Source organism: Manis javanica, chromosome 3, assembly GCF_040802235.1.
Source record: "Manis javanica isolate MJ-LG chromosome 3, MJ_LKY, whole genome shotgun sequence".
In the NCBI taxonomy this organism is placed as follows: Eukaryota; Metazoa; Chordata; class Mammalia; order Pholidota; family Manidae; genus Manis; species Manis javanica.
In genome coordinates this window covers 20,651,079-20,674,843 of record NC_133158.1, presented here as the reverse complement: position 1 = coordinate 20,674,843, position 23,765 = coordinate 20,651,079, and the positions used below count along the sequence as shown (strand labels likewise).

Here is a 23,765-nt window from a genome sequence, read left to right as displayed (position 1 = left end):
AGGTTTTCTTGGCTCACTCTCTGCTTGTTCCTGTGGTTTCTTTGTTGTCTATGTGCTTTAGTTTTTTGTTGACCATTACTGGGGTTTTCATTGACTGTGACCTAGACAGCCCTGTCCTACCTACCCATTCCACTACCTCCTGTCTCAATATAGCAAGCCAAACCAAGGAGTTTAGGTGTTATTGCAAAGGCACTGGAAAGCACAGAATAAAGTTACAGTAGCAGAGTTAAAGATCAAATTTATGTTTAAAAAAGATCACAGTGGTAGCAGTGGAGAACATGGATCTGAGCAGTATAAAAACTTGAGGCAAGAACCCAGCTGGCAACAATTCATCTATCTAACCAAGAGAATATTACAGTTTGAAGTAAAGAAATGGCAGTGAGCATGGTGAAGAATATTACGGGGTTAGAGAAAGGATTAAATCATCAGGACCTACAAGTTGAATAGATGAATGATTTGAAGAGAAGAGTCGCAGACGAATCCTCAAAATCCAGCTTAGGCATTAGGGTGCATGGTACACCTACTCAGTGAGACAGGGAACTTTAGAGCAGAGCAGGAGTGAGAATATGGTCAAGTGCTATTTGAGATTGGTTGAGTTTGAAGTGTTTGCTGAAAGACCAACTGGATGTATCTGTGAACATATATAGAGAGAGATTGACTAAATGCATCTGGAACTCAAGACAAAGGACTGAGCTACAGGGAGAATTTTAGGTGTCATGAGCATGTAGGTGGTAGGTGAAAGCATGGGTTGGATGAAATTGTCTAGGACATTATATATGAAGAACTGACAGAAACTTAAGTTATGGTTAAAGGATTCCTGATTTTACAATTTCATTTAGATGACTAACAGTTCTAATTTGTAAGTGATTTATTATGTAAAGGTCAACTTAAGTTACCTATTGTGCAGATATTTTAAACTTTAAAATGACTAGCATCAATGCTGAAGGTCTTTTTTATTTGTTTTTTTGCTTTCTTTGTTTTGTATTTATATCATCCATTATTGAAAAGAGTTATTGTGCCTCTTCCCCCTGCAGAAAGTAAGTTGCCTGAATAAACAGAAATGCCCTTTCCTTTGAGTGACTGGTGGTATTTGACTAGGTCTTGATGTTTTAGGACTGTTTCACTCCTTCATTTATGCATTTATAATCCATGTGTTTTCAAAAAATTCTTGAATTAAACTAGGATTGTTTTTTCCTTTAAGCAATGTAAAGTTGAAAAAGACATCAGAGAATGTGAATAGGCATGGTATGCAAGAAGAAATAGCCAATTGGCATATTTTAAAGAATGTTTAGCTTTTCTGTATCACTTACTGGTACTTAAAATGCATTAGCCAATTATTTTTAAAAATAGGGCACTTACTTGAATGCTGTTGCTTATAATAGTAAATATTTTATTACAATAGCCTCAGTTCAGAAAAGAGTCAAAGAATGGCCCTGTTACTTCTAATTAAATGCATTACAATTGTTTCAGATGTTCTATCCTGCATTTAATATTATAGAAATTTAAATGCTTTTTAAAAAAAGAAATAGTAAAGATTTTTTTCCCAAATATGAATAGCCATAATCCAGAAAATGCTTTTAGAATGTATTAACAGATTCTTAATGTACTTTTTGCATATAGTTAAAACTGGCTATAAAAATGCAATGAGCATTATATGCTATATGATTCTGTCCATATGACCTTTCTCAAAAAGGCACAGCTCTAGGGACAGAAATTAGTCATCACTGCTTGCCAGAGGCTGGGTGTGGAAGGAAAGGTTGACTATTAGGGACATGGTGGAACTTTTATGGGTGAGGGAGTTATTGTAGATCTTGACTGTGACAATGGTCACATAACCACATTTATTTGTTGCAACTCACAGAACTGTACCTCAAAAAGGATAAATTATACTGTATATTATTAAGTTATACCTTAAATTTTAACCAAAATTTCACATGCAATTTTACATTCATCTCATCCGGATCTTATGGGTAGCTTCTTATGGTTTAAAGGCTCAAGAAATGCTCCCAACAGATCACTTTTGCTTTTCATGAAACACATTGAGTAATTCCATGACAGTATTTTGAAACAGAATCTAAACTCTTGCCAGTTACTAAGATAATTCTGTTAGAGCAAGAACCCCACTTGGCATTTATACCATTGCTATTACTAGTCACCACAGTCTTGCTTTGTAAAGATGTGTCTGGGAGCTCTGTTCCTATCCAGCAAATCTGTTAGATGGCTCTTCCCCTTGGCTCAAGCCTTTAGATAAGGAATAAGAATTCATTTGCCGAATAGTTTCTATCTTCATCCTTTCCGCATTCCCTCACATTTCTTGGCTCCTCATTCTCTTATCATAGTGGAGTCTATATTTTGTTTTCATACTATGCAAAATACTGTTTGTTCCCTTCTCTTTTTGCCTCCCATGGCTCCCCTTCACCCACGGTTACCTTCCTTGTCGTCCTTAGGCTACCCATCGAAACAACTTCTCCCTCACAGCCCCCAGACAGGTGTGGAAGCCCTGACCATTTCAGTTCACCCACCTTTGGTCACACAGTCAAGATCTCAGCTAGTTCTCTATCTCCTATACCTTTAACTCCAAATTAATCTGTAACTGGTGAATTGACAAGAACAAAGGAGACTTTTATTTAGTATTGTGATGTCACCATTTTCACGACCCAGATATCAGTTGAATAGAGATTGATGTCCCTGCTCCCTGTCACGCTGTCCACTGATTTGTCTTCTCTTTATTCAGCTTGGGGACTGTCCCCAGCACTTAGGATACACAGACGAATAAGAAACAGTGAGAGCCCTCAAGGAGCCCACATACAGTTTGTTTAGAATATGGACAACTTAGCTATCAGTTATAATGGGATAAACTGTATGATCAAGGTGACCATATAATTTATTCTACAAACTGGGACATTTGGAGAGAAAGGGGAGCTCTTAGTAATTGCCTTCAAGACAACACATATAAACTGGACGGTCTCAAGGAAATGGACATTGCTACCCTGTCTATAAAGGAGGTGTATATAAGCCAGTGAAAAGCATGGCAAAGAGATGCTGTCTCAGTGCTGGGGAAGTGACATTGGAGCTACATTTCCAAGGATCTGTAAAGTCTAGCAGAGCCAAACAGTGGGGAAAATGTCATCTGAACAAAATGACTACATAGCCAGGAGGTGGCACTGGGTATTCATTCCAATTATGCTTATAATAAAGTATTTGATTGGGACAATAAGAAAGCCTGAGCTGAATTCTTTTCCAGATAGAGAACCACCTCTCCTTCAAAGGAGAAGATCATTCAAAGAAGATCATTTGTCATAAATGGCAGACTGAGATACCTGGGTAAATATGCAAGAGCCTCAAAGAGTAGAGAACAGGTTGCTTCCCTGTCTGGGTTCCCCAATCCACGCCTCCATTTCTGTCATGCATCCAACTGGAAAGTGAAGAGGAAAGGGTACACTTGCTTCTGTAACTTCCATACCCTGTGAGAAGATTAAGCTAGTATTTCAGAGAAGAGTGAAGATAATCAGAAGAGTCATTGCAATCCAAGACTTGTTTGGGGATGGGGCTCATGGGAAGCCATCATAATTCCTTCCTCTCCACCATACTCAACCCTCCAACCACCAACATATATCTCAGATCTTCCCCTATTAACTACAGGCAGCTTAAGTTTCTGCCTGTGCATTTGTATCATTACTTACATGAATTATTTATGCCTGATTGGCATACACTATACTAATTACTGTGCAGATTTTTCACTGTCAGATGAAGCTAAATGTTTGTTTTATCTTCTTCGTGATTAATTTTAACACATGGTAAGAGCAAAGCATCAAGTCAGAAAGACATGGGTCATGTCTTGCCTCTGCTACTACCACCAGGGTAGCATTAGACAAGTTACCTAACCTCTCACTCTGAATTTCTTATTTGTGAAATGGGGCCAGAAACTACTATTACTATTGCAATGTGACCCAGTCTGTTAGGTGACATTTGCTTGGCACATACTCTTAGTAAGACGTTGGCCAAAATAACTGACCTCCCCTGTCAAGCAGAGAAGTGACGAGGTTTCCATTGACCAAATTATGGCCAAATTATTTCGGCCTCTGCCTCTGCTCCATTTCTCTCACATTCTGGGGCTCCCATTTCTTTATCTCAGTGAGATCTACTTTCAAAGATAAAAATAAAAACAAAGCATGTGAAATATATGCTATGATGACTTCTCCACGGGATCACAGAAAAAAATAGCTGCTGCTCTTGATGCTGTTCTCAATATTAACTTTTTTCATCATTTTCCTCAGATCTGAAGAGTAACAAACTGGGTTACAAAGTGCGTAAAGACCTTTCTTTTCTACAACACGCAACTGAGTTTTACACCATCTGAATCTTCTGAAATAAATACATTCCACACAAATATTATTGAACTAATTGCTGTTTTCAAATACTCTAAGATCATATCCAAATAAATTTTGCAGATGACCATGTGGTTTTAAACCCTTAGTTCGAGTTTGATTTTTATAGATCATAAAATGAAGACCACTTCAAAAAATATTTTATTAGTATCTGGTAGGGGAAAGCTGGTTAATGAATCCAAATGTACTAGTTACTGTAATCCACTTCAAGCCAGTTCCTTGTTAGAACTGGGTAAATTAATTCACATCCATGCCTCATTTACTGGGCATATGTACCCATCCCATGTTCATTTGGTCACGTTGCATTCCTCAAGCCAAAAATTCCACATTCACTGGCCTACAGCTTAATCAGTGTCCTATATCTCTGCTTTCACTGAAAATTCAAAAATTATTAATGCTATTGTAGAAACCTATATTATTTCTCCCTAACTTTTCAATTTATTTTTCCTGCTAATATGCTTAAGATAGGGAAAATCAGGTGTTTTCTCTCCATGTGAGAATATTGACTCTTCATAAGAAAGGACAAGAGTGCATACTCTTGTATGCCTTTTGAATAATTTTTAACTGGAAAGAGGAAGAAATATTCTCGTTGCATCCTCCCTTTTTGCTCTTGCAATTTCTTCTGCCTGGAATGTCTTTTCTTCTCAACCTAGAAAAACCCTACTTATTACTCAAGGTCTAGCTTATTGTTCCTTGCCACGGAAAGCCTTCCCCAAGCCCCATAGGCAAGATTAATTGGTCTTTCTATGGCTTTTACCCTTGTAGTTTCTTTATGTCCGATTGTATGATCTTGCACAGTGTATTATGACTCTTTGTGCAGAAGGCCACCTCACCTGGATGCTCAAACTTCTCCTTATCTCTATCTTTGTAGCATCAGTCTCTGCTTCCTACATGTTTATTCATTTCAGCATTCATTTCTTCATCAAATATTTATTTAGCACCGATTTTTTCCATTAACTATTGCTTCATAACCAATCACCCTACAATGTAATGGTGTAAAGCAACAGTCATTGTTTTCTCTCTCATGGTCCCGTGGCTCAGACATTAGGGCAGAGCTCGGCTAGGAGTGTGCTCAGGGCTTTTCGCATGACCGCAGTCAGGTCGTGGCTGGAGCTGGCTGTACACTACTTCCTCTTTATCAGCCCCAAGGCCTTCCCATGTGGTGTTACCATATTTGCTAGTTTGGACTTCCTCATGCCATGGTGGCCTCAGTGAGTTGAAATGCTTACAGAAAGGCAGGTAAGGGCTTCAAGAAAGATTATCCAGGGTCCCAAAGGGCAACCTGAATCACCTAGGCTCAAAAGACTCAAAATCTCACTTGCCTTGCATTCCATTGGTTACCTGTGAATCACCAAGCTAACTAGACTCAGAGGAGAGGAGTTGGAATTTATCTCTTAAAGGGAGAGTGGCAAGATTCGAGGAGAGCATGTGGGATGGGGAATGTTACCGTGGCCACCTTTGGGAAATGCAATCTGCCACACTTACTGTGCGCCTTGAATTGACCTGGGCTCTGAGCAAAGCACAGTGAGCAAGTCAAACACAGCCCCTTCCTGTGGAACTTGTAGAAGGGAGAGGCAGAATACAGATAAATTAAGAAGATAATTCCTTTAGCCATAAAAGAAGACAATAAAGATAGTTATATAGGGTATTTCAAGGAAGGCCTCATTCAGGAAATAACTTTTGAGCAGAGAACTAAGTGGTAAGAAGCAGTGGATGACGCCAGGAAATGGGAGAAGTGCCTTGCAGAAAGAGGCCCCAACAAGAACAAAGGCCTAGAGATGGGAATGAGATGAGCTTATTTGGGATTCAAGAGAAAAAAACTGAATGACTGAGATGTCAAACATGGATGTGGAGAGTAATAAAATATGAGGTCCCAGAGATGGGCAGAGTCCAGAAACAGGGTCCTTGAAAACCATGATAAAAGTATTGGATTTTATATTAAATGGAATAAGAAGTCATTGGTGGTTTTAATATGGGCTGTTACATGATCTGGTTAAAATATACCTCTGGCTGTAGTGTGGAGAGCAGGCTGAGGAGAGAAAGGAGGGAAGCAATGAATGTAGTTAGAAGGCAATTTGTAGTTGGCAGGGCAAGACTTACTTGTGGTGTGATTTGGGGTAACGGGAGGAAATGAAGAAAATGAGACCACATTGTAGAGGTACAGATGGGTGAATTTGTACCTCAGAGGTCAAGTTTCAGATGATCACATGTTATGGTTGGTTGTGCTTGAACTTTATGTAACCCCCCTCAGCCGTTAGATTGTAAGTTTCTAAAAGATGGGGGTACTTCTTACTCATATTTGTATTTTCCAAAACACTTAGTGCCTTGTAAATCCTCAGCAACTACTTGTTGAAGTGAATTTCATTCTTCTCTTGGAGAGCTTTCCATGTCTCAAAAGTACCTTTTTTTAATTTAATTTATTGCCGCTATTTCTTAGGAATGTATAAAAATTGTTTTTTAAATGAATAGCTCCTCAAGGCTTCCTATTAAAAACATGAAAAGTGCTATATTTTAGTATATTCTTCTACCTCCCTAAACTTTAACGGAAGTAGGGGTGGATGGATGGATGGTTGAATGGCTGATTAGGTGAGATGCCGTTGTCTCCCATAAAAAAGGCATAAAATAAGCATGATCAGAAGTGATGTTTGCTGCCTTTTTTCGAATGCTGGAAAAAGTTCTTCATAATTTATAATCTGTTATATAACTACTACTGAGTTAAATTTCTTACTGCCTAACAAACTCAAAAAAATACATTTTGTCCTTTGACCTATTTTCCACTTTCTGATCATATTTGTGATATTTTATAATTATTTCTTAATGCACATTTCATTTCCGTGCTTAAGCAGTTTCTGTGGGAAGATGAGAGTGTTTGACCCTTTGTGAGTCTGAAATTCCAAGAAAAGTCTTTAATCATGGTTGAATATAAATTAAAAAAACAAACTATCTTGTTTTGGAAAAACATTATTTTCTAACATTTTACATTCAAATGCTAAAGGAAGAGGCATCTTAACATAAAGATTTTATCAGGCACTTAATTTTTTCACAGCATTTATTAATTCACTTAATTGGGAAAATCATAGTATTTTAAAACTTGATATGAATCGTGTTTTTCTAATTTAGGTACTTAAAAAAATCCTTATACTTCACTTTACTATTATTTATGTTTCTTTATTATTCTAGCTTTGTTTTAGTAACTTTTTGTCTGTTAGTTTATTTCATTTACTTACCTCATATCTCTTTCCTAAAGGAACTTGAGACATTTATCAAAGTACACACAAAATGAGCACTGAGGAGAAAAAAATAGGCCAGGATTACAATTGCTTAGAATATAAGTTATATTAGGACAACATAAATTCTTACCAATGAATCCTTATTGCTTATTATAAGGGCATATTCTATAGTTCATGTTCAATAAATAGTGTAGAATGAGTGTCTGAGGTTAGTTTACAGAATGTATGCCAACAGATCCATTCACTTAGTTGAGATCCTCAATTTTGGCTCAGAGCTTTCTGCTAAAAAATAAGCAGAGAAGAACCTAATCCACAATGTCACTAAGGTAAAATGAAACCATTTGATAAGGAGATATTCAATCATTCCCAGGCAAAATTATACAGATGTGTATGTCCAAATCCAATGGATTGTCATGGAGAGAATGTTGAGTAATGTAGTGCCAACAGCTAATGTCCCTAAAATAAAATGAAGTATTTTCAAAAAGTTCTAAGTATATTTCTTTTACTTCTCATAATCCAAGGGTAACTTGGAGGATTAAGACTCAAGTCTCTTGAACAACAGATAGACCACACTTCTTCTAGCTAATCTATGAATATCATTTCTCACATGTATATTTTTAATAAGCTTGGACAAGAAATTATTTCAAGGTTATTTTCACTGTCAAGAATCTGGGGTGAAGAGAATGTAATGCTCTGAAAATGAACAAATACATAAAGTGTCAATTGAACTAGTATTTTAGTTTATATCATCTTATTAAAGGTGTGGTGGCTCACCAGAAACTGTGTCTGAATAGATAATAACCACATCTGTACATCGAGGAGGGACAAGAAATTTCAGGGCACCAGAGCTGAGATTTTTCTCAGAAAACAGTTTGGGATCCAATCCAATGTGTGAATGAATGTGTGATGTAAGACTGCGTTCTTGAGCTGTGCAACATTTCCACTCTAATTTTGCACAAGATAATTTTAGAGAAGCCAATCACCAAAATGTACACAATAATCATAAAACAAAATCTCAGTACAGCATGTCTAAGATGGCTAACACTGAAGCACTCAAGACAAAGAGGTTCCAAACATATTACTGTGTCATGGGATACAGCTGTCAACCTGCTGTCCACAGAACCTCAGATGACTTCATCCTGAATTTTATCAAATCTGTTACTGTAATTGTTCTTTATGTGTGTGTTATTTACTCTGCAGAGAGAGTGGTTAGACTGTTCAAATATTAAATTCTGTACAAAAACTTTTGTCCCAGAAAGGTTATAAACATTGCATACGATTTTAAATGAGCCACTTATATATTGATGAATATCTACAAAAGAGGATGATGGAATTGGAATAGTTGGGCCAAACCATTCTATCTTGCAAGATTTCAACATCAGGGCCTTGTCCTCTCTCTATGGAAGTTTGTCTCTTCTGTATGAGTCCTTCATATTGGTTGGGACAATAAATATTTCTTGAAAAAATACTATGTGCATGACACCAACTCTTGGTAGCTTCTGACTGTTAGGGATTTGGGAACTCTAGCTGACAAGTTATTCAAATATATTACACAGAATTATTAGGTAAGTTGCAGACACTGTCTTAGAAATGGACAGAAAACTGAAAGACTCCCAGAGTCCTGGCTGAAGGGATTGTACAATCTTGTCAGAGTGCTGGAATGAAAAACTAACCATTATTTTTATCTCTGTGTCACAAATCACAGTATGAGAATGGAGAATCCAAGGAATGTAGGTAAGAATACTGTTTCTCAAAGCATAGTCCCCACATCAGCAGCACCAGAGTCACCTGGGAACTTGTTGTAAATGTAAATTCTTTGCCCCATCCCAGACCTAATGTGGTAGTGGACCGAGCAATGGATATTTTAAAGAGTCACCCAGATGATGAATGGAGCACAGTGAAGCTTGACACACTGTTGCGTGTCGCATATCTACTCCTCGGCTAGGATAGGACAGGGGACCTTGAATCATAGCCCTACAAAGACTGCATACAGTAGAGGAAGATAATTCCCAAAACAACACCACTTCTGATTACCAAAGAAAAGGAAATCAGTTCTGGGCAACCAAAACCTATTCGACACCTTCTGCATCCCTTGACTAAGCAAAAATTTCCTTTTGCATATACTGTATCTTGTTAGCATTGTTTTTGGAAGTGAACTCCATTCCAACACTGTTAGTCTCTAGAAAGAAGGACACCTATAGGAGAAACATGGGTCTCTCTTCAGCTCCTTCTCAGAGAAAGTGTCCAGCTCCTGAATTTGGGTGGAAAACCTTGACATTGTATCTCACCCCTCTTCCTTCTTTCCCTATGGTGTCTGCCTGCCTGGAGAGAATGAGTCTGTATTGCTGTGGCCCGTACCACGCAGTAAAGGAGTTTGCCCCTACCGGGAGGGCCTTGGTTGTCCACCTGTGGCAGGGAGTTTCGGTCTGCTTGATTCTGGGATGAAGTAGCAGGAAACCATGGTTGCTCACTTAGGCAATTTTGCACCAGCTTCATCCATCACATAAGTAATAGAGCTGACATTTTCATTCTTGTTGACTTGACTCATGAATCTCTCAGGCAGAAAATAGTGTCAAATATGGGGCCCTTTGAACCTTAGTAAGTATTCCCTTCAAAGTTTTCTTAAAACACATTAGCCATCACAGAATTGTATTTGTTTTTCTCCCTCAATCATCTGAGTATCATTTTTGCAGATACCCCATTGTATGAGGATTTATGTGTTTCAAATGGATTATTGCCTTGGTCTCATGAATTACTTAGATAAATAGTTTTATGCAGCCGTTTAAACTGGAAATCCTCTTTTAAGGGCCTTGTGTTCTATAAGCTTGAGCCCATTTGCAAAATAAACCTATTGTGTCACTGCCATAACAATAAATTTAGCTCCACATGCATTTGTTATGATAGGTATGAGTTTGGAAAGGTTTTATGAAAGTAATGAAAACGTTCCTTTATTGTTGATCCTCTTCTTATGAACATGAAGAAATGTTGGTTGCTATGAAGAAAGTACATTTCTCTAGGCTATAGAGTGGAGTCAAGCCCTGTTTCTCTAGGACCTCAGATACCTGTTCCATGTAATGTGTGTGTTCACAAAATAACAAAATTACATATTATTAGCCAGGTTCTCCCTCCAAAAAATAGGATAATTAACTGCTGAATCTTTGGGGATTTTCTAAACCAATAAATTACTAAACTAACACTGTTGAATTTAGAAGATGAAAACCCAAAATACTATAGCTAAAAGAATGAAACTTGTAATATTATTTTCCTGAGTACTGTTTGTAGGCTATCTTTGAACCCCTGGGGCAGAAGTTATTTCACCAAGGACATGGGACTGAGAGGAGTTGTAACTGAGGACATACATTGTATGCTTGTTTTCTCTGACATTTATTTTCTCATGCGTTTTCATCAATGTGTATTTGCTTTTCTTAACTGTCATTATTTATCCTGTAACATATGCATTGTGAGTACTTTTCTCTTACAGCTGATTGTAACCATCCATCTCCTATAAAAGTACCCAGAAAGTGAAGTCCAAAAGAGCCTTGTTATTTTTATTTTCCATATAGCAGTTTAATCATTGCAATCTCATGTGATCTCATCTCCACTGAGATGTACTTCCCTGAGAAAATGTAGAATTGCACCATGTTTGTTAAAATTTAAGTTGAATGTATTACCGTAATGCAGGCAAGGGGAGAAAATATTTTCAGAAATCCTGCTTTGTATGCAAAATACTCCACACCTTTCCCACTCTAAAACACACTCTGTTATTATGTGTACTTTAATGTCATCATAAAGTGCAGGTCAGTGTTGCCTAGACAACAGTCTACTTTCTCAACCAACAGAATTTCTTAACAGTCATAAATTCAGTGCCATTCCTGAGTTACAGCATGGACCATTAGAGTAGCTGACAGCAATTAAGTTTACTTATCCCAAACTAACCAGAGACTGCACAAAGTTAAGTGAAATAATTAACCTCTAACTACAAAAATAAAGATGAATTAAAGGGTACATATAAAGGTACATTATAAAACTGATGGAGTTAAAATGCCACAGTGGTTTAAATTGCACATTTCTCAAAGCAAACTGGGATACCACATTACTGAATGTTAATCTCAAAAATCTTCATTTAACTGTTTGTGCCAAGACTGGAGTCGCCCATTGTTATCGACATTTTCAGCTCTACCTATTTTCAGCAAAACATGTTCCCAGAAAGCTTAGAAAGCAATTTCATTTATAGTGAAGTGGTATAAAATTTTCACTTCGGATCTCTGTAGGGAACCATAGGTTATGGAAGGTTTTCTGTTGAGAAACAATTACTCCATCCATTTACTGAATATTGTTTATTTTTATGTTGCGTGCAATGCCCTGTGGGCCTCTTAGAACCTAATGGAAGAACCAGTTTAGGAAAAAAATACCCAATTAGCTCAAAATTTTACAACATACAGAGTTTACATTCTTTGAGAGTCAATATGTTGTTTTGCAGTCTGTGTGATTCCTAAGGTGTTTGCATTGCCTTTAAATTCCTCCTTATCTCAGCATAGTCATAAGGATAGGTTCGCGCATTTAGAGTTAATAAACCTCATGCTCTAAAGGATTTCTAGCTGTTCTTCCAACATTTCTAATAGTTCTATATTTGTGTGAAAGCTTAGCTGCTACACTAATTCACAGCATATGAAAATACCTGAAATTGCCTGTCTCTGTTCCGTGGTACCCAAATCAGAAGCTCTAAGCTTATGCTGAATATTTGTTCAGTCAGCAAGAGATATTTTTACTTTGTTTTCAGGCCTACTGATCTCAGAAATAGTCGGTGGCCCAGCTTCCTGGAGCTTGCAAGAGCAGGTTATCTTGATGCACTATTTAAATATTTTCAAGACATTCTGATACCATCTCCAGTTGTTTGCTTTACATGTTAAGATCTCTAGCAAATCTGCACATCTTTTTAATAGTAATCTAGGTGAAATTCATTAAGCAATGATGTGGGTCAGATGGACTATTCCTTTTGGGTTTTATGGCCAAATATTTTTCGAGCATCAACAGTTAGAATGGGTCAGAAAGAGTGTCTGTTTATATTCCTTCTGAGACTTTTCCCAATGTTTTCTTTTACTCTTTTTCCCTCCTTTCCACTCTCCTCCCCTTATCTTCAGTCTTTCCCTCTTTCTTGATTTCTTCCTTAAGAGCACATTTTCAGTCCTCTTCCCCTAGTAATTTTTAAATTCTCTTCATCTAGCCTCATACTGCCTCATCTTTCTTTGTTCCATATATATATGTATGTATCTACACATGTATTTATATATGGAACATATGCACAAGTATATATGTGTCTATATGTACATAAATAAGTGTGTATATAATAACCTACACACTTTCTGAATTTAGTTGGTTAGAATTTGTAAAGTCTTCAGTGCCTTTTAATCTGCCTTCACTAATCTATCTTCTATAATAACTCTAAAGGCATACAGTCATTTATTCACTTAAAAAGCATTATTTTTGAGGATCTACTCTGTGCCAGGAAAATTCAAGGATCTAGGAATTAAGTAGTGAGTAATCCAGACATTCTCCCTGCCTCCACAGAGCTTGTGGTCTCTGCTCTTACTAGAGGAGAAAAATATTAGCCAGATAAGCACACAAATATATAATTAATTAGTTGCCAAATGCTATGAAGAAAGCACAGAAGAAGTATCATCAACTATGGGATGATCTCTCCAACCTAGGGGTTTGGGGAAGTGACCAAAATCTGAAAGTTGAATGTGCATTTAACAGACACCATGAATAGTTTTTCTTTAAAGCCCTAAGACATCAAGAAGCATAAAAATTAAAAGAAGACGTGTGATCAAAGAGAAGCAAACAATGGGTAGAATCTATGAGGTCTTGTGCAGTAGAGATTGGTGGCCCCTGATGGGAGAACCCGTCTCAGGCTTAGGATACAGTCTTGCTCCTATAGGCAGTGTGATGCCAGAGAAGGGGAGGGGAGGGTACAGCAGAATTGATTAAATGTATATTTCTTTAAGTTTACTCCCATGTTTCTCAAAAACAATCTCCGGATCCTAAGTTTTCATTCATTTGTGTCTCTTTGCACGTTTTCCTCTTTCTGTTATGACTCCACACTATTTAAGAAGATTGTTCTCTGATAAGCTAAAGAGGTCTTTCTTTAATAATCTCTTAGAAAAGTGATCACTTTGCATTTGACCCCCAACCAAGTGGTCAGAGCTCCATGAAGGAAATCAGATACAGTACTTTTTTTTACAGCTTCCTAGGGAAGTTCTTGGCATTTGTATTCCTTCTGTTTTGTTCCTCAGATTAAATTATTAATCTGATTAAATACAGTGCTCCATGTTCTCTGATTAACTTTCTATGCCATTGTTCTTATACCTTTTTGTTTTAAATATACCTTGATTAATTAAAAAGAAAAATCCCATGAGCAGCAAACATTCGTGCATAGCTCTATCAGGGTCATGGGGTGGTGACTGTGCTTCCACCATGACTGTCTCACTCAAGAAAATACAATCACGGTGGAAGTGAAAGCGCATAGCAGGCCATTAAAGGAATATGTTTCTGTGTGAGTGTGTATAAAACATAAAATACATACTTTATATATCCCTCAGACATAAACTCAGACTAATCACATTTTTGATAACCCCTAAAAATCTTGGATATTTAGAGACTGAGTTTGAGATCCTGCACCTCACCTAGCTCCCTCAGTATCTTGACTGTCTGCTTCATGCCCTGGAAGTTGGAGGCAAAGGGTTAAGGGTGTAAAGCATATGCTCAGAAACTAACGCGATGTTCGTTTGTGCTGCCCAGACTCCTTGCAGTAGCTCATGGGTGACAATGTAAATGTCCTTTTGCAAACTTTGAATTTATATTGAGTAGCGTTTGACTCTCCTATGTTCATTCTGAAAGGCAAATATTCTCACATACTGTTTCAAATTTAAGGAGAATGTCACGTCTGCTTTTTATTTTCTTCCAGTTGATAAGGCTAACCCATTTGTAATCTACCATACTATATATTTTTTTGGAAAACATTTCATACTGATTTGATAAAAAGCACCCCCAAAATTAGGTGTAATGCTAAGTAATTATTGTTAATCAGTGTTGCCAGAAAATATACAAAAATGTTCAAATTGGTAAAGCATCTTTTTTTACTCAACTGTGTATGTATCTGTGTGTAAATTTACTTTATATATGTTTTTGTTTCCAAGAAGGCTAAGTGCTGGTTCTTTTTGCCTTAATAATACTAGCTTAAGGTAATGCTTATGTAAAAAATATTGCTATTTATTTGGGAAAAAAATTACTACACTTACTTGTCTAATTTGTATTTGCTTTAGAATTTCTCTTTTAAAAGATGGAGGACTCAGAATAGCCAATGTGACTAAAGCTGATGTTGGAACTTACACCTGCATAGCAGAAAACCAGTTTGGGAAAGCAAATGGCTCTACACACTTGGTTGTGACAGGTGGGTGCATGTCTTAAAGATCGCCTTATAGGAGATATACCGCATGGCATGTTATGAAGACCAAAGAAAAAAATATGCATTTCACAACATGAAGGTAGAATCTGTGTTTGCATTTATACTAATTTTAACAGGTGAAAATCAAGAGACCAATTCTTAATATATTTTTATACATCACAGCACCAGGGGACACATTAGTTACTGTGCTGGCATTTTGGGGAAAAGTATTACAAGTAAGATATGCTGATGAGCTCCTTTTATTTTATGCTATTCTATTATGGCAGATCTTTTGGATGCACTTCTTTTTCAAAATCTTTGTGGGATTTTTCTGGAGATGTTTAACTCCATGGAATAATCCTTGATAGCACTAGAGCACTTAGAGTGGTGGATGTATTTTGTTTATTTGTTCATTTGAGAAAAACAATGAGCACCTATTATGTGCCAGGTGCTTGGGTTATGTCAGTACACAAGCCGATAAAGCCAATAAAGATGCTGCTGAAATGAAGCCTACCTCCTAACAGAGGAGAGAAGAAAACAAGTAGTATACGTAAAAAGCAAGGAAGTAATTAGAAGGAAAAACATTTCAAACAATTGAGAAAATACAGGGTGGCATATGGGAGGGGTAAGTTGGAGCAGAAGCAGAGTGATTTGTGTAGGCTTCACTCAAGAGAGATTTCGACCAAAATTTTATGGAGACAAAGGCGTTAAGTAATGGATTCCTTGGGGACAATCACATAGGAGCTTTGTAGACCTTGTTAGGACCTCAGCTTTTAGTTGGAGTGAAGAGTGGAGGCTGGTGCTAATGAGCAAAGGAATGCCACGATGTGAACTAGATTGTTAGAGCTTCCTGTAGTGGCTCCATTGAGAACGGAGTGTAGGGTAGAAGCAGGACAGCTCTCGGGAGACCATCGCTGCCATCAGGCAGATGATAATGGCCTAAATAAGGGCGGCTGTAGAAGAGTTCATGGAAGGTGTCCAAGTTGTACATACTCTGCATGTAGAGTCAACAGGAATTGCTGACAAACTGGAGGTGAGGTCCAAGAGAAGAAAGGACATGAGGATGTTTGCAGTATGTTTGGTGAACAGCAGGAAGAACGACAGTCAAAACGACAGATGGGAAAGGCTGAGGTTCCATGGGTGTGGGGAGGAGGAAGATCAGCAGTTCAGCTTGGATGCGTTGAGTAGGAACTGTTGATTAGACTCTTTATGTGCACATGAAATGACAGTATTTTGGCAGTAACAAACACTTCCAAGATCCCATGAATTAAAATGACAGTTACTTTTTGCTCATGCTGCAAGTCTGGGGCACCTGTTCTGTCCTCATTCAGGAGGAAAGGGCCTCAGTGTCTCCACTGTCTGGCACATTGCCCATCACTGAGGAAGAAGAAAAAGGACATTAAATTACCCATTAGTTCTTCCAGGCTTCTGCCTGTCAGTGCCATATGTTACTGCTACTTACAGTTCATTGGCCAAAGCATTTGCATTTGGCTATGCCTGAATTCAAAAGTGTTAAGAATAATGGTGAACAGTTACATCTATCACAGCACAAGTAGGTATTCCAAGTATATGAATCTGGATCCTGGGAGAGAGATTGAGGATAGAAATACATATTTATAGGTGTTAGTATATAGATAGGTTCCTTAAAAGAAAAGAGTACACAAAATCACCAAGAGCATGAGTGAAGATAGAGAATAAGAAACACCAAGGACTAAGCTTGTGACAGTTCAACATTAAGAGATTTAAGAAAATAAGAGGGGCCATAAAGGAGAGAGAAGAGGACTGATGAGCATGCAAGGAGAAAACTAAGTTTGGTGTCCCAGAAAGCAAGCAAAGGAAATGTTCTGAGGGGACGACAGTGATCAGGTGTAGCAGATGGTGCTGTAAGGTCAGTTGAGTAAGATGAGATGGAAAACTGGAAAACTGTGCCACTGTATTTTGCAGCAAGCTGATTGATTACTGGGAACCTTGGTGAAAGCAAATGGGTTGGGGGGACCACAGCCTGACTAGCATGGATTAAAAAGGGTGCTTAGTCAGAGGAGTTGTAGACAGCATATATATATGGATTGTGTTGAAGACTTTTCTGCAACATGGAGCCAAGAAATGGAGAGTAGCAATGGGAAAGTGGGGTAAAAAAAAGTTTAATTCACAACAAATGGAAATATGTGGGGAGGACAGGGAGAAAGAAATATACCTGTGGACACTGGCATTGGTGGAAAAACAGACTTTAATTAACATTGTTACTTAGTATACCTTTTATTGTACCTATGCTAAACATCTTCTGTGGAATCTTTCAAATGTATTAATCTATTAAACTTTTAATAGTAATGCATTTCCTAGTCATTCAAAGGTACCGGAAATACAGTAGTTTCTATTTCCACCCCTGTATTTCACAAAGCAATAAAATTAAGTTAAAAATTGATTTTGTAGTGCTATTATAATTCTTGTTTACAGGTGACTTCAATTTTAAATGCATATATCCTGCAAATTCAGATATCCTAATTCTTTTAACAAGAATTTATAGATCCATTGAAATGTGTTACAGTTCTGCATTAAATGTCTCTTTTAATCATGTAGACTTAATTATACACACAATATGTTAGATTAACAGTCTGCCCGTGACAGTAGCTTTCCTCAAAATAAAAATGCTGAAGGTTTACTTAAATCTTTATTATTTCCCCAATAGAACCAACGAGAATAACTTTGGCACCATCCAACATGGATGTCTCTGTCGGCGAAAGCGTCATTTTACCCTGCCAGGTGAAACACGACCCCCTCTTAGACATCATGTTTACTTGGTATTTCAATGGGGCCCTCACAGATTTTAAGAAAGACGGATCTCACTTTGAGAGAGTTGGTGGGGTAAGTTGTACCACTTTCCTCCCACTTTTTCCGTTGCATGTGGCTCTGATCCATTGTTCCCAAAGAAACATCTGGTACACAGGCGATGCTTGAGAAATGTTTGTTCTGTGAGTGAGTCTTGGTTCTCTATTCTATAGTGAGCTAACTTTATTATTGTAATTAACAGAAAGGGAGCACATTTACTTCAAACGATGAGTTATAGTTTTAATTAGAGTCAATGTTCATTGTATTTATATGAAATAATGTTTTCCATGATAATTTTGTCATTAGTGTTACATGGTAGGGAACATTTTCTCATGCAAGTGTTTTATTTCGAACATGATGTACTTACTATGAAGTTTAATGTGGTCATATATGCTAAGTGCTTCCTCTATGTCCAGCCAAGAGCTTCCTGTCAGTTAATCCTTGAAATTGAATTGGACTTCAGCTATAAGAATTTTCATTTTACAAGTGTACAAACTAAGGATGTGGGGTTTATTAACTTGCCTAGGGTCACTGAGCTAGTCAGTGGTAGAACTTAGATCTGTCCCCAAAACACAAATGTTTCCTAATATTCCATTCTGTGTCCTCATTTGTGATGGTTCTATGTGAGGAAGAATTACAGATTTCAAGAACACTTTGAGGAGATCTACTAGGAGGTGATTTAGTGTTGGTCAGTTGCCCAGACTGAGAACATGTGGTCACATGTCTGTGAATCCAGAATCACATGACCCATCTCCCCTAGAGCCCTGTTTGCACTGACCCAGGTAAAGCTTCCTTCTGTTTGTCTAAGATGTCAGTGGTGCATAATAGAGTCTGAGTTTTTGTCCATTGGACAAAACATGATGGACAACTCAGCTGATGCATTTGACAAAGATGTCTCATGACAAAGGTTTCTCATGAAATATATGTATATGTAAACATAGGTGTATTAATGCATAAGGATATGTGCAGCTTAAAAGGATGACATTATGACTTAAATTGTGCCCCCAACCCCCACCCTACTCACCGCATCCTACAAAAGATATGGTCAAGTCCTAATGCCTAATAGTGATATAATAGAGTAAACTGGTCTCTGCCCCCAGTTCCTGACACTGAACTCCTAAAACCCTTGGTATTTCCTGGGTGATAAAAGTACTTTTTGTTGTAATGAGGTGACTTTTTGTGTGTTCATGGATATCTTCAAGATGAGGGCTGGACACCAGTAAAACCAAACCCCTATTCAAAGCATAGTACTTTGAGCCTACCCTCCCTCCTCCAGGGAGGGGAGAGGGGCTGGGGATGGAGGGACTAGTCAGTCATGCCTGTTGATGAAGCCTCCAGAAAAATTCCAAAAAGATGGGGTTCAGAGAGCTTCTGGGTTAGGGAACCCTTCTACATGTTGGGAGGGCGATATGCCCCAACTTCACAGGGACAGAAGCTCCTGCATTTAGGACCCTCCAGACCTAATCCTATGTACTTTTTCATCTGGCTGTTTGTCTGTATCCTTTGTTACATCCTTTATAATAAACTTTGAAATGTTGATGTTACCCTGAGTTACATGAGCCATTCTAGCAAATTATTGACCCAAGGAGAAAGTCATGGAAACCCCAGTTTATAGTCTATCGGTCAAAAGTGCAGGTGGCAATCTGAGACTTGCAATTTGTGTCCAAAATGGGGATAGTCTTGTGGGGCTGAGCCCTGAACTGTGGGATCTCCTATTAAGTCCGGGTCTGTAGTGTGAGAATATAATTGAATTACAGGACACCCAACTTGTGTCAGAGAATTGCTTGGTGTGGAAAACACATACATAAACACACCTGTGTTGTCAGAGTATTGTGGTGTGTTCTGAGTGAGTGTAGTAGTTGACAGTAGAGGGGTGGGGATACAGAAGTTTTCCTTTATGCTAGTACTTCAGAATGACCTTATTTGGAATTAGGGTTGCTGCAGATAATATTTAGTTAAGCTACAATTCGGTCGTACTGGAGTAGGATGGGCCCTAATCCAATATGACTGATGTCCTCCTAAGAGGGAAGTCTGGCCACAAGCACACAGAAAGAATACAGACGCAGACACAGCCATGTGGAGGTGCAGACAAAAACTGAAGATATGCTTCCACAGGCCAAGGAGTGCCTGGGGCTTCCAGAAGCTGCAAGAGGCAAGGGAGAGTCTTACCCTAGAGATTTGGACAGAGACTTTGATTTCTCTGACCTCCAGAACTGTAAGAGCAGAAATTTCTGTTGTTTTAAGCCCCCCAGTTTGTGTACTTTATTACATTAGCCCTAGGAAACTGATAGAGAGAGGCTTTTAAGGAAAGAAATATGGAGATGTTTAGATACCTCGCCACAATTTAGTACAGTGTCACTGCCATTTCTGTTTTCTATCATCAGGCTTATTCTGTTTTAGAAAGTCTTAATTTCCCTAACTGACTGATCCAAGGCTTTCACCAATTGCTACAACGATTTTTCTTTCACTATTGCTTTAAATACCCAAATTTTTCTTAAAACATCACTGATTTCTTCTACCACAGTAAGAAAAGGGATATGCCAGTATTCTCAGCTGACTCTACTGCATACTCAGGGTTTATCATTTGCCTTTTCTTGGAGAGAAGGCAAGAGAAAGGAGAAATGGTTAAAATGTTGCCCTTTGTCCAATTTGGAGAAGGCTTCTCCTCTAACCAGGCTTTTAGGTCCTCACTTTAATTCTTACAAAACGTATTTGAGTTGAAACATTAGTTACCTTTGCTGTATAATGTAGATAATTGTGTTTATGTTTTATCTGCAGGGTTTTAAACTGTCTATCATATTTTATCAAATACAATGTTCTCCATCTTAGCTAATGATAAAGAAATATGTGTTGAAAGATGAGAAACCTAAAGTATTTTGATTTTAATATGCATCAAACATTCTGAAGGTAACACTCACTAAGACTGAGAGCTAGGTTACTTTCTGTAAGAGGAGGTTGGAGCTAAGACTATTTGAGGTGTGATATAACTTAACTGTCCCTGCTTTACTGATAGGTTCTACTTAAGGTGTAAGGTCATCCCTGTATAAGGTCAGGTATCTGACCCTTATGAAATTTCATAAATTAATACTATCAGTTGACAGTTCTGTTCTTCTTCTAATATGCTAGCTCATGGCCTATGAATTTCTTTATTGACTTGTGCCATTAGTAACTTAATATTTTCCCATCAGTATAAAACTGTAAGCCATACAAGATGACATTACCCTTAAGCACAGGCAATTAAGTAAATTGGTTTTCTGTTGCATGAGAAGGGAATCATATAACAACTCTTGTCCTCTAATTGTGTATTCATTGCAGCATTCCCGTTAATACCTAGAAAGTCTGTTTGTCTTTTCTCCCAGGATATTCACAGCTATATTCCCTGTTTTCAAAAACAGCAAAATGTGAGAGAAGAGACTGGGAAGTGAGTGGGAAGGTTGCCTAGAAAGTTAGATAGTAAAAACCATGTTTTAAGAAGGGGAGGGTTGGTTTAGAAAACAGAAAATCTAGTGCAGAGCTTCCCCCTGATTCAACCAGTTGTCACTGGGACTACACTGGGTTTTCAAACCTCATTCATTTGTTGTAAAAGAAAAACACACGCACATACCTTTTGAGAAAAAAAAATCCATAAGCTCAAAAATCTCCAAAAATTTTGATCAGATTTACTGTGTACACTTGAACATCATGCCAAAGGAATGTGGTGACATTGGTCACAGATTTCTGCACAGTTATACATTCAGAAAGGCTTATGACCTTAAGTATCTTAGGCAAATTGGCCTAAGACAAAGGAGAACTATGGCCCAAAGACAAGCTTCAGCCTGTGCCCATGGGACAAAACAAAGTCATATAAATAATAACAGTAAAAGGATTTAATTTAAGTGCCCAGCACATCTCAGTTACAGGCATGGTGTGGCATGAGAGAATTAGGGCAATTGTCTTCAGCTACTTAGAAATCATAGTTTCTGTTGCTTATTAGATGATGCTTGTGGGTGAGTGAGTCACTTAACTTTGATCCTCTTTTTCTGGTCTCTTTCACACCATTGTTTAGTATCTGTCATGTTCCCTCTCACCATGAGAGTTTTGCATGCATTGGTCTCTCTTCCTGGAATAGTATTTCCTCTTTTTGTCTGTATCTGGATATGTTGTTATACAGTTATATATATGCAGGTAAGAATTCATGTACTCATACACACACACACACATTTTGATTCTACATATGTACATGGGCAGTGATAAGAAACACAGGCTCAGCAACACATATACAGTAGCATCCTCTTATACAGAATTCCACTGCATGCACACAACCAAGAGAAAGAGACAGAAGGGGAAGAGATTCCATCATCCACCCCTGAATAACATCTTTCTTTCTCTACTTATACTTGTACCTGAGCTTCTACTGGAGAAAGGAGATAATAGCCTAAAGTTCAAAAGAACATTACAGCTGGTACCTGCAGGTCTGGGGCCGGCAATTTAAGCATGATTTTAAAAACATTCAAGGATAATTTTGGCTTGCCTAATAAGCTAAAGTTGGACCTTGACATATTAGATGATGGCGGCTCACTGTAAATACAAAACTTTGAACCTAAACACATCAAGGGTTCACTGTATATTGTAAGAGTGGTTAAATGGATATGCTTTGATGCGGGACAGGTACTTTAGAAATGAAGAATGTGTAGAACCACAGTGTACAGCTTTAAAAACATTTTGTGGAACTAAACCTATGGTGAATTCGAATGTATATGGATAAAAGTCACTGGAAATAATAAAAGGCTTAACAGTGACAGCCAATCTGCCATTCATTTGACCCATTGACTTCAATATGATTTATCTCCACAGGCACAATCTCCCTTTAGTTACAGCAGCAACTCATGAGCTTGAGACTGGATGTACTTCTTAGCTCTCAGTGGTAGAGAAGAGTATCTTTGAAAAGTAATTCTTTATGTGTAGTAATACAATATGGTTGCTTTGACTTGATTTATTTCCTGCAATTATTTGGATATGAGGACTTAAAGTTTGAAAATAACAGTTCTTTTACAGTGCAAAACTGTGCTAAAGGTTATGTATGCATCTAAATGAGGCAAAGCACTCATTCCGGACACTACTTACGGTCATATTCTGAGTTTTTAAGCATCTCCAACTTGGAGTATCTTATGAATTTTTTGTCTTGTCCAAATTCAAAACATCAGCTGACTTGGAAAGATAATTCAGAGAATATACCCAGTAATGAGCCTATCAGAGTGGGGATTAGATGAGAAGAATTATTACTCATCTTGAACACACTTTTCTGAAGCCCATCTTCTCCCACAATGCTAGTTTGGGGTGAAAAAGAAAGTATTCTCCAATGCCTGTTGGTTAAAGGGAAATACACAGAACAACTGAAGGTGAGTTTATTCTCCTAACTCAACATTTGTTTAGCTACGCATGTAGAGGCTCAGTTCCTACTTAAAGTGTGATTGGTATTCTAGGGCTGTGTTTATCAAATAAAATGTTTATTAAGGTGAATGGTCCAAGTCCACCCCTAGTGGAAACCTTGTAAGATTTACATTTCCAAGAAGATTAGCGGAAGTTCAACCAAGCAACATATAACTTGAACAAAAACCCACAGAAACACTAGAGTTACAACAAAAACAATGACTATAAATATAAGGATTATAAATGCAAAATATACAAATATTTATCAGTCAAATGCAACAAAAGAGAGAGGATAATAAGTATTAATTTAAAAAATAATAATGATTCAAGTCACCCTTAGGAGTAAAAAAGTTAAATTTATTTTGTCAAACGTTTGCTTCATCATAAAGGTATATCATAATATAATAATCATAAACCATAACACTCAAGAAAATGTTCCATTATAACACATCAAGTCCAAAGAAAAGA

The 23,765-nt window shown here is 37.7% G+C and overlaps 1 protein-coding gene across 4 annotated transcripts in view; it reads left to right on the top strand.

The window, feature by feature from the left end:
• Nucleotides 1-23,765, top strand: part of CNTN3 (contactin 3) — a 367,094-nt gene that overhangs the window by 286,162 nt on the left and 57,167 nt on the right. For all 4 annotated transcript variants that reach the window (XM_073230921.1, XM_073230922.1, XM_037019362.2 and 1 more), the window contains 2 exons: nt 14,941-15,068; nt 17,749-17,924. In XM_073230921.1, coding sequence (XP_073087022.1) covers nt 14,941-15,068; nt 17,749-17,924 — 304 coding nt within the window. The remainder of the gene's footprint in view (nt 1-14,940; nt 15,069-17,748; nt 17,925-23,765) is intronic.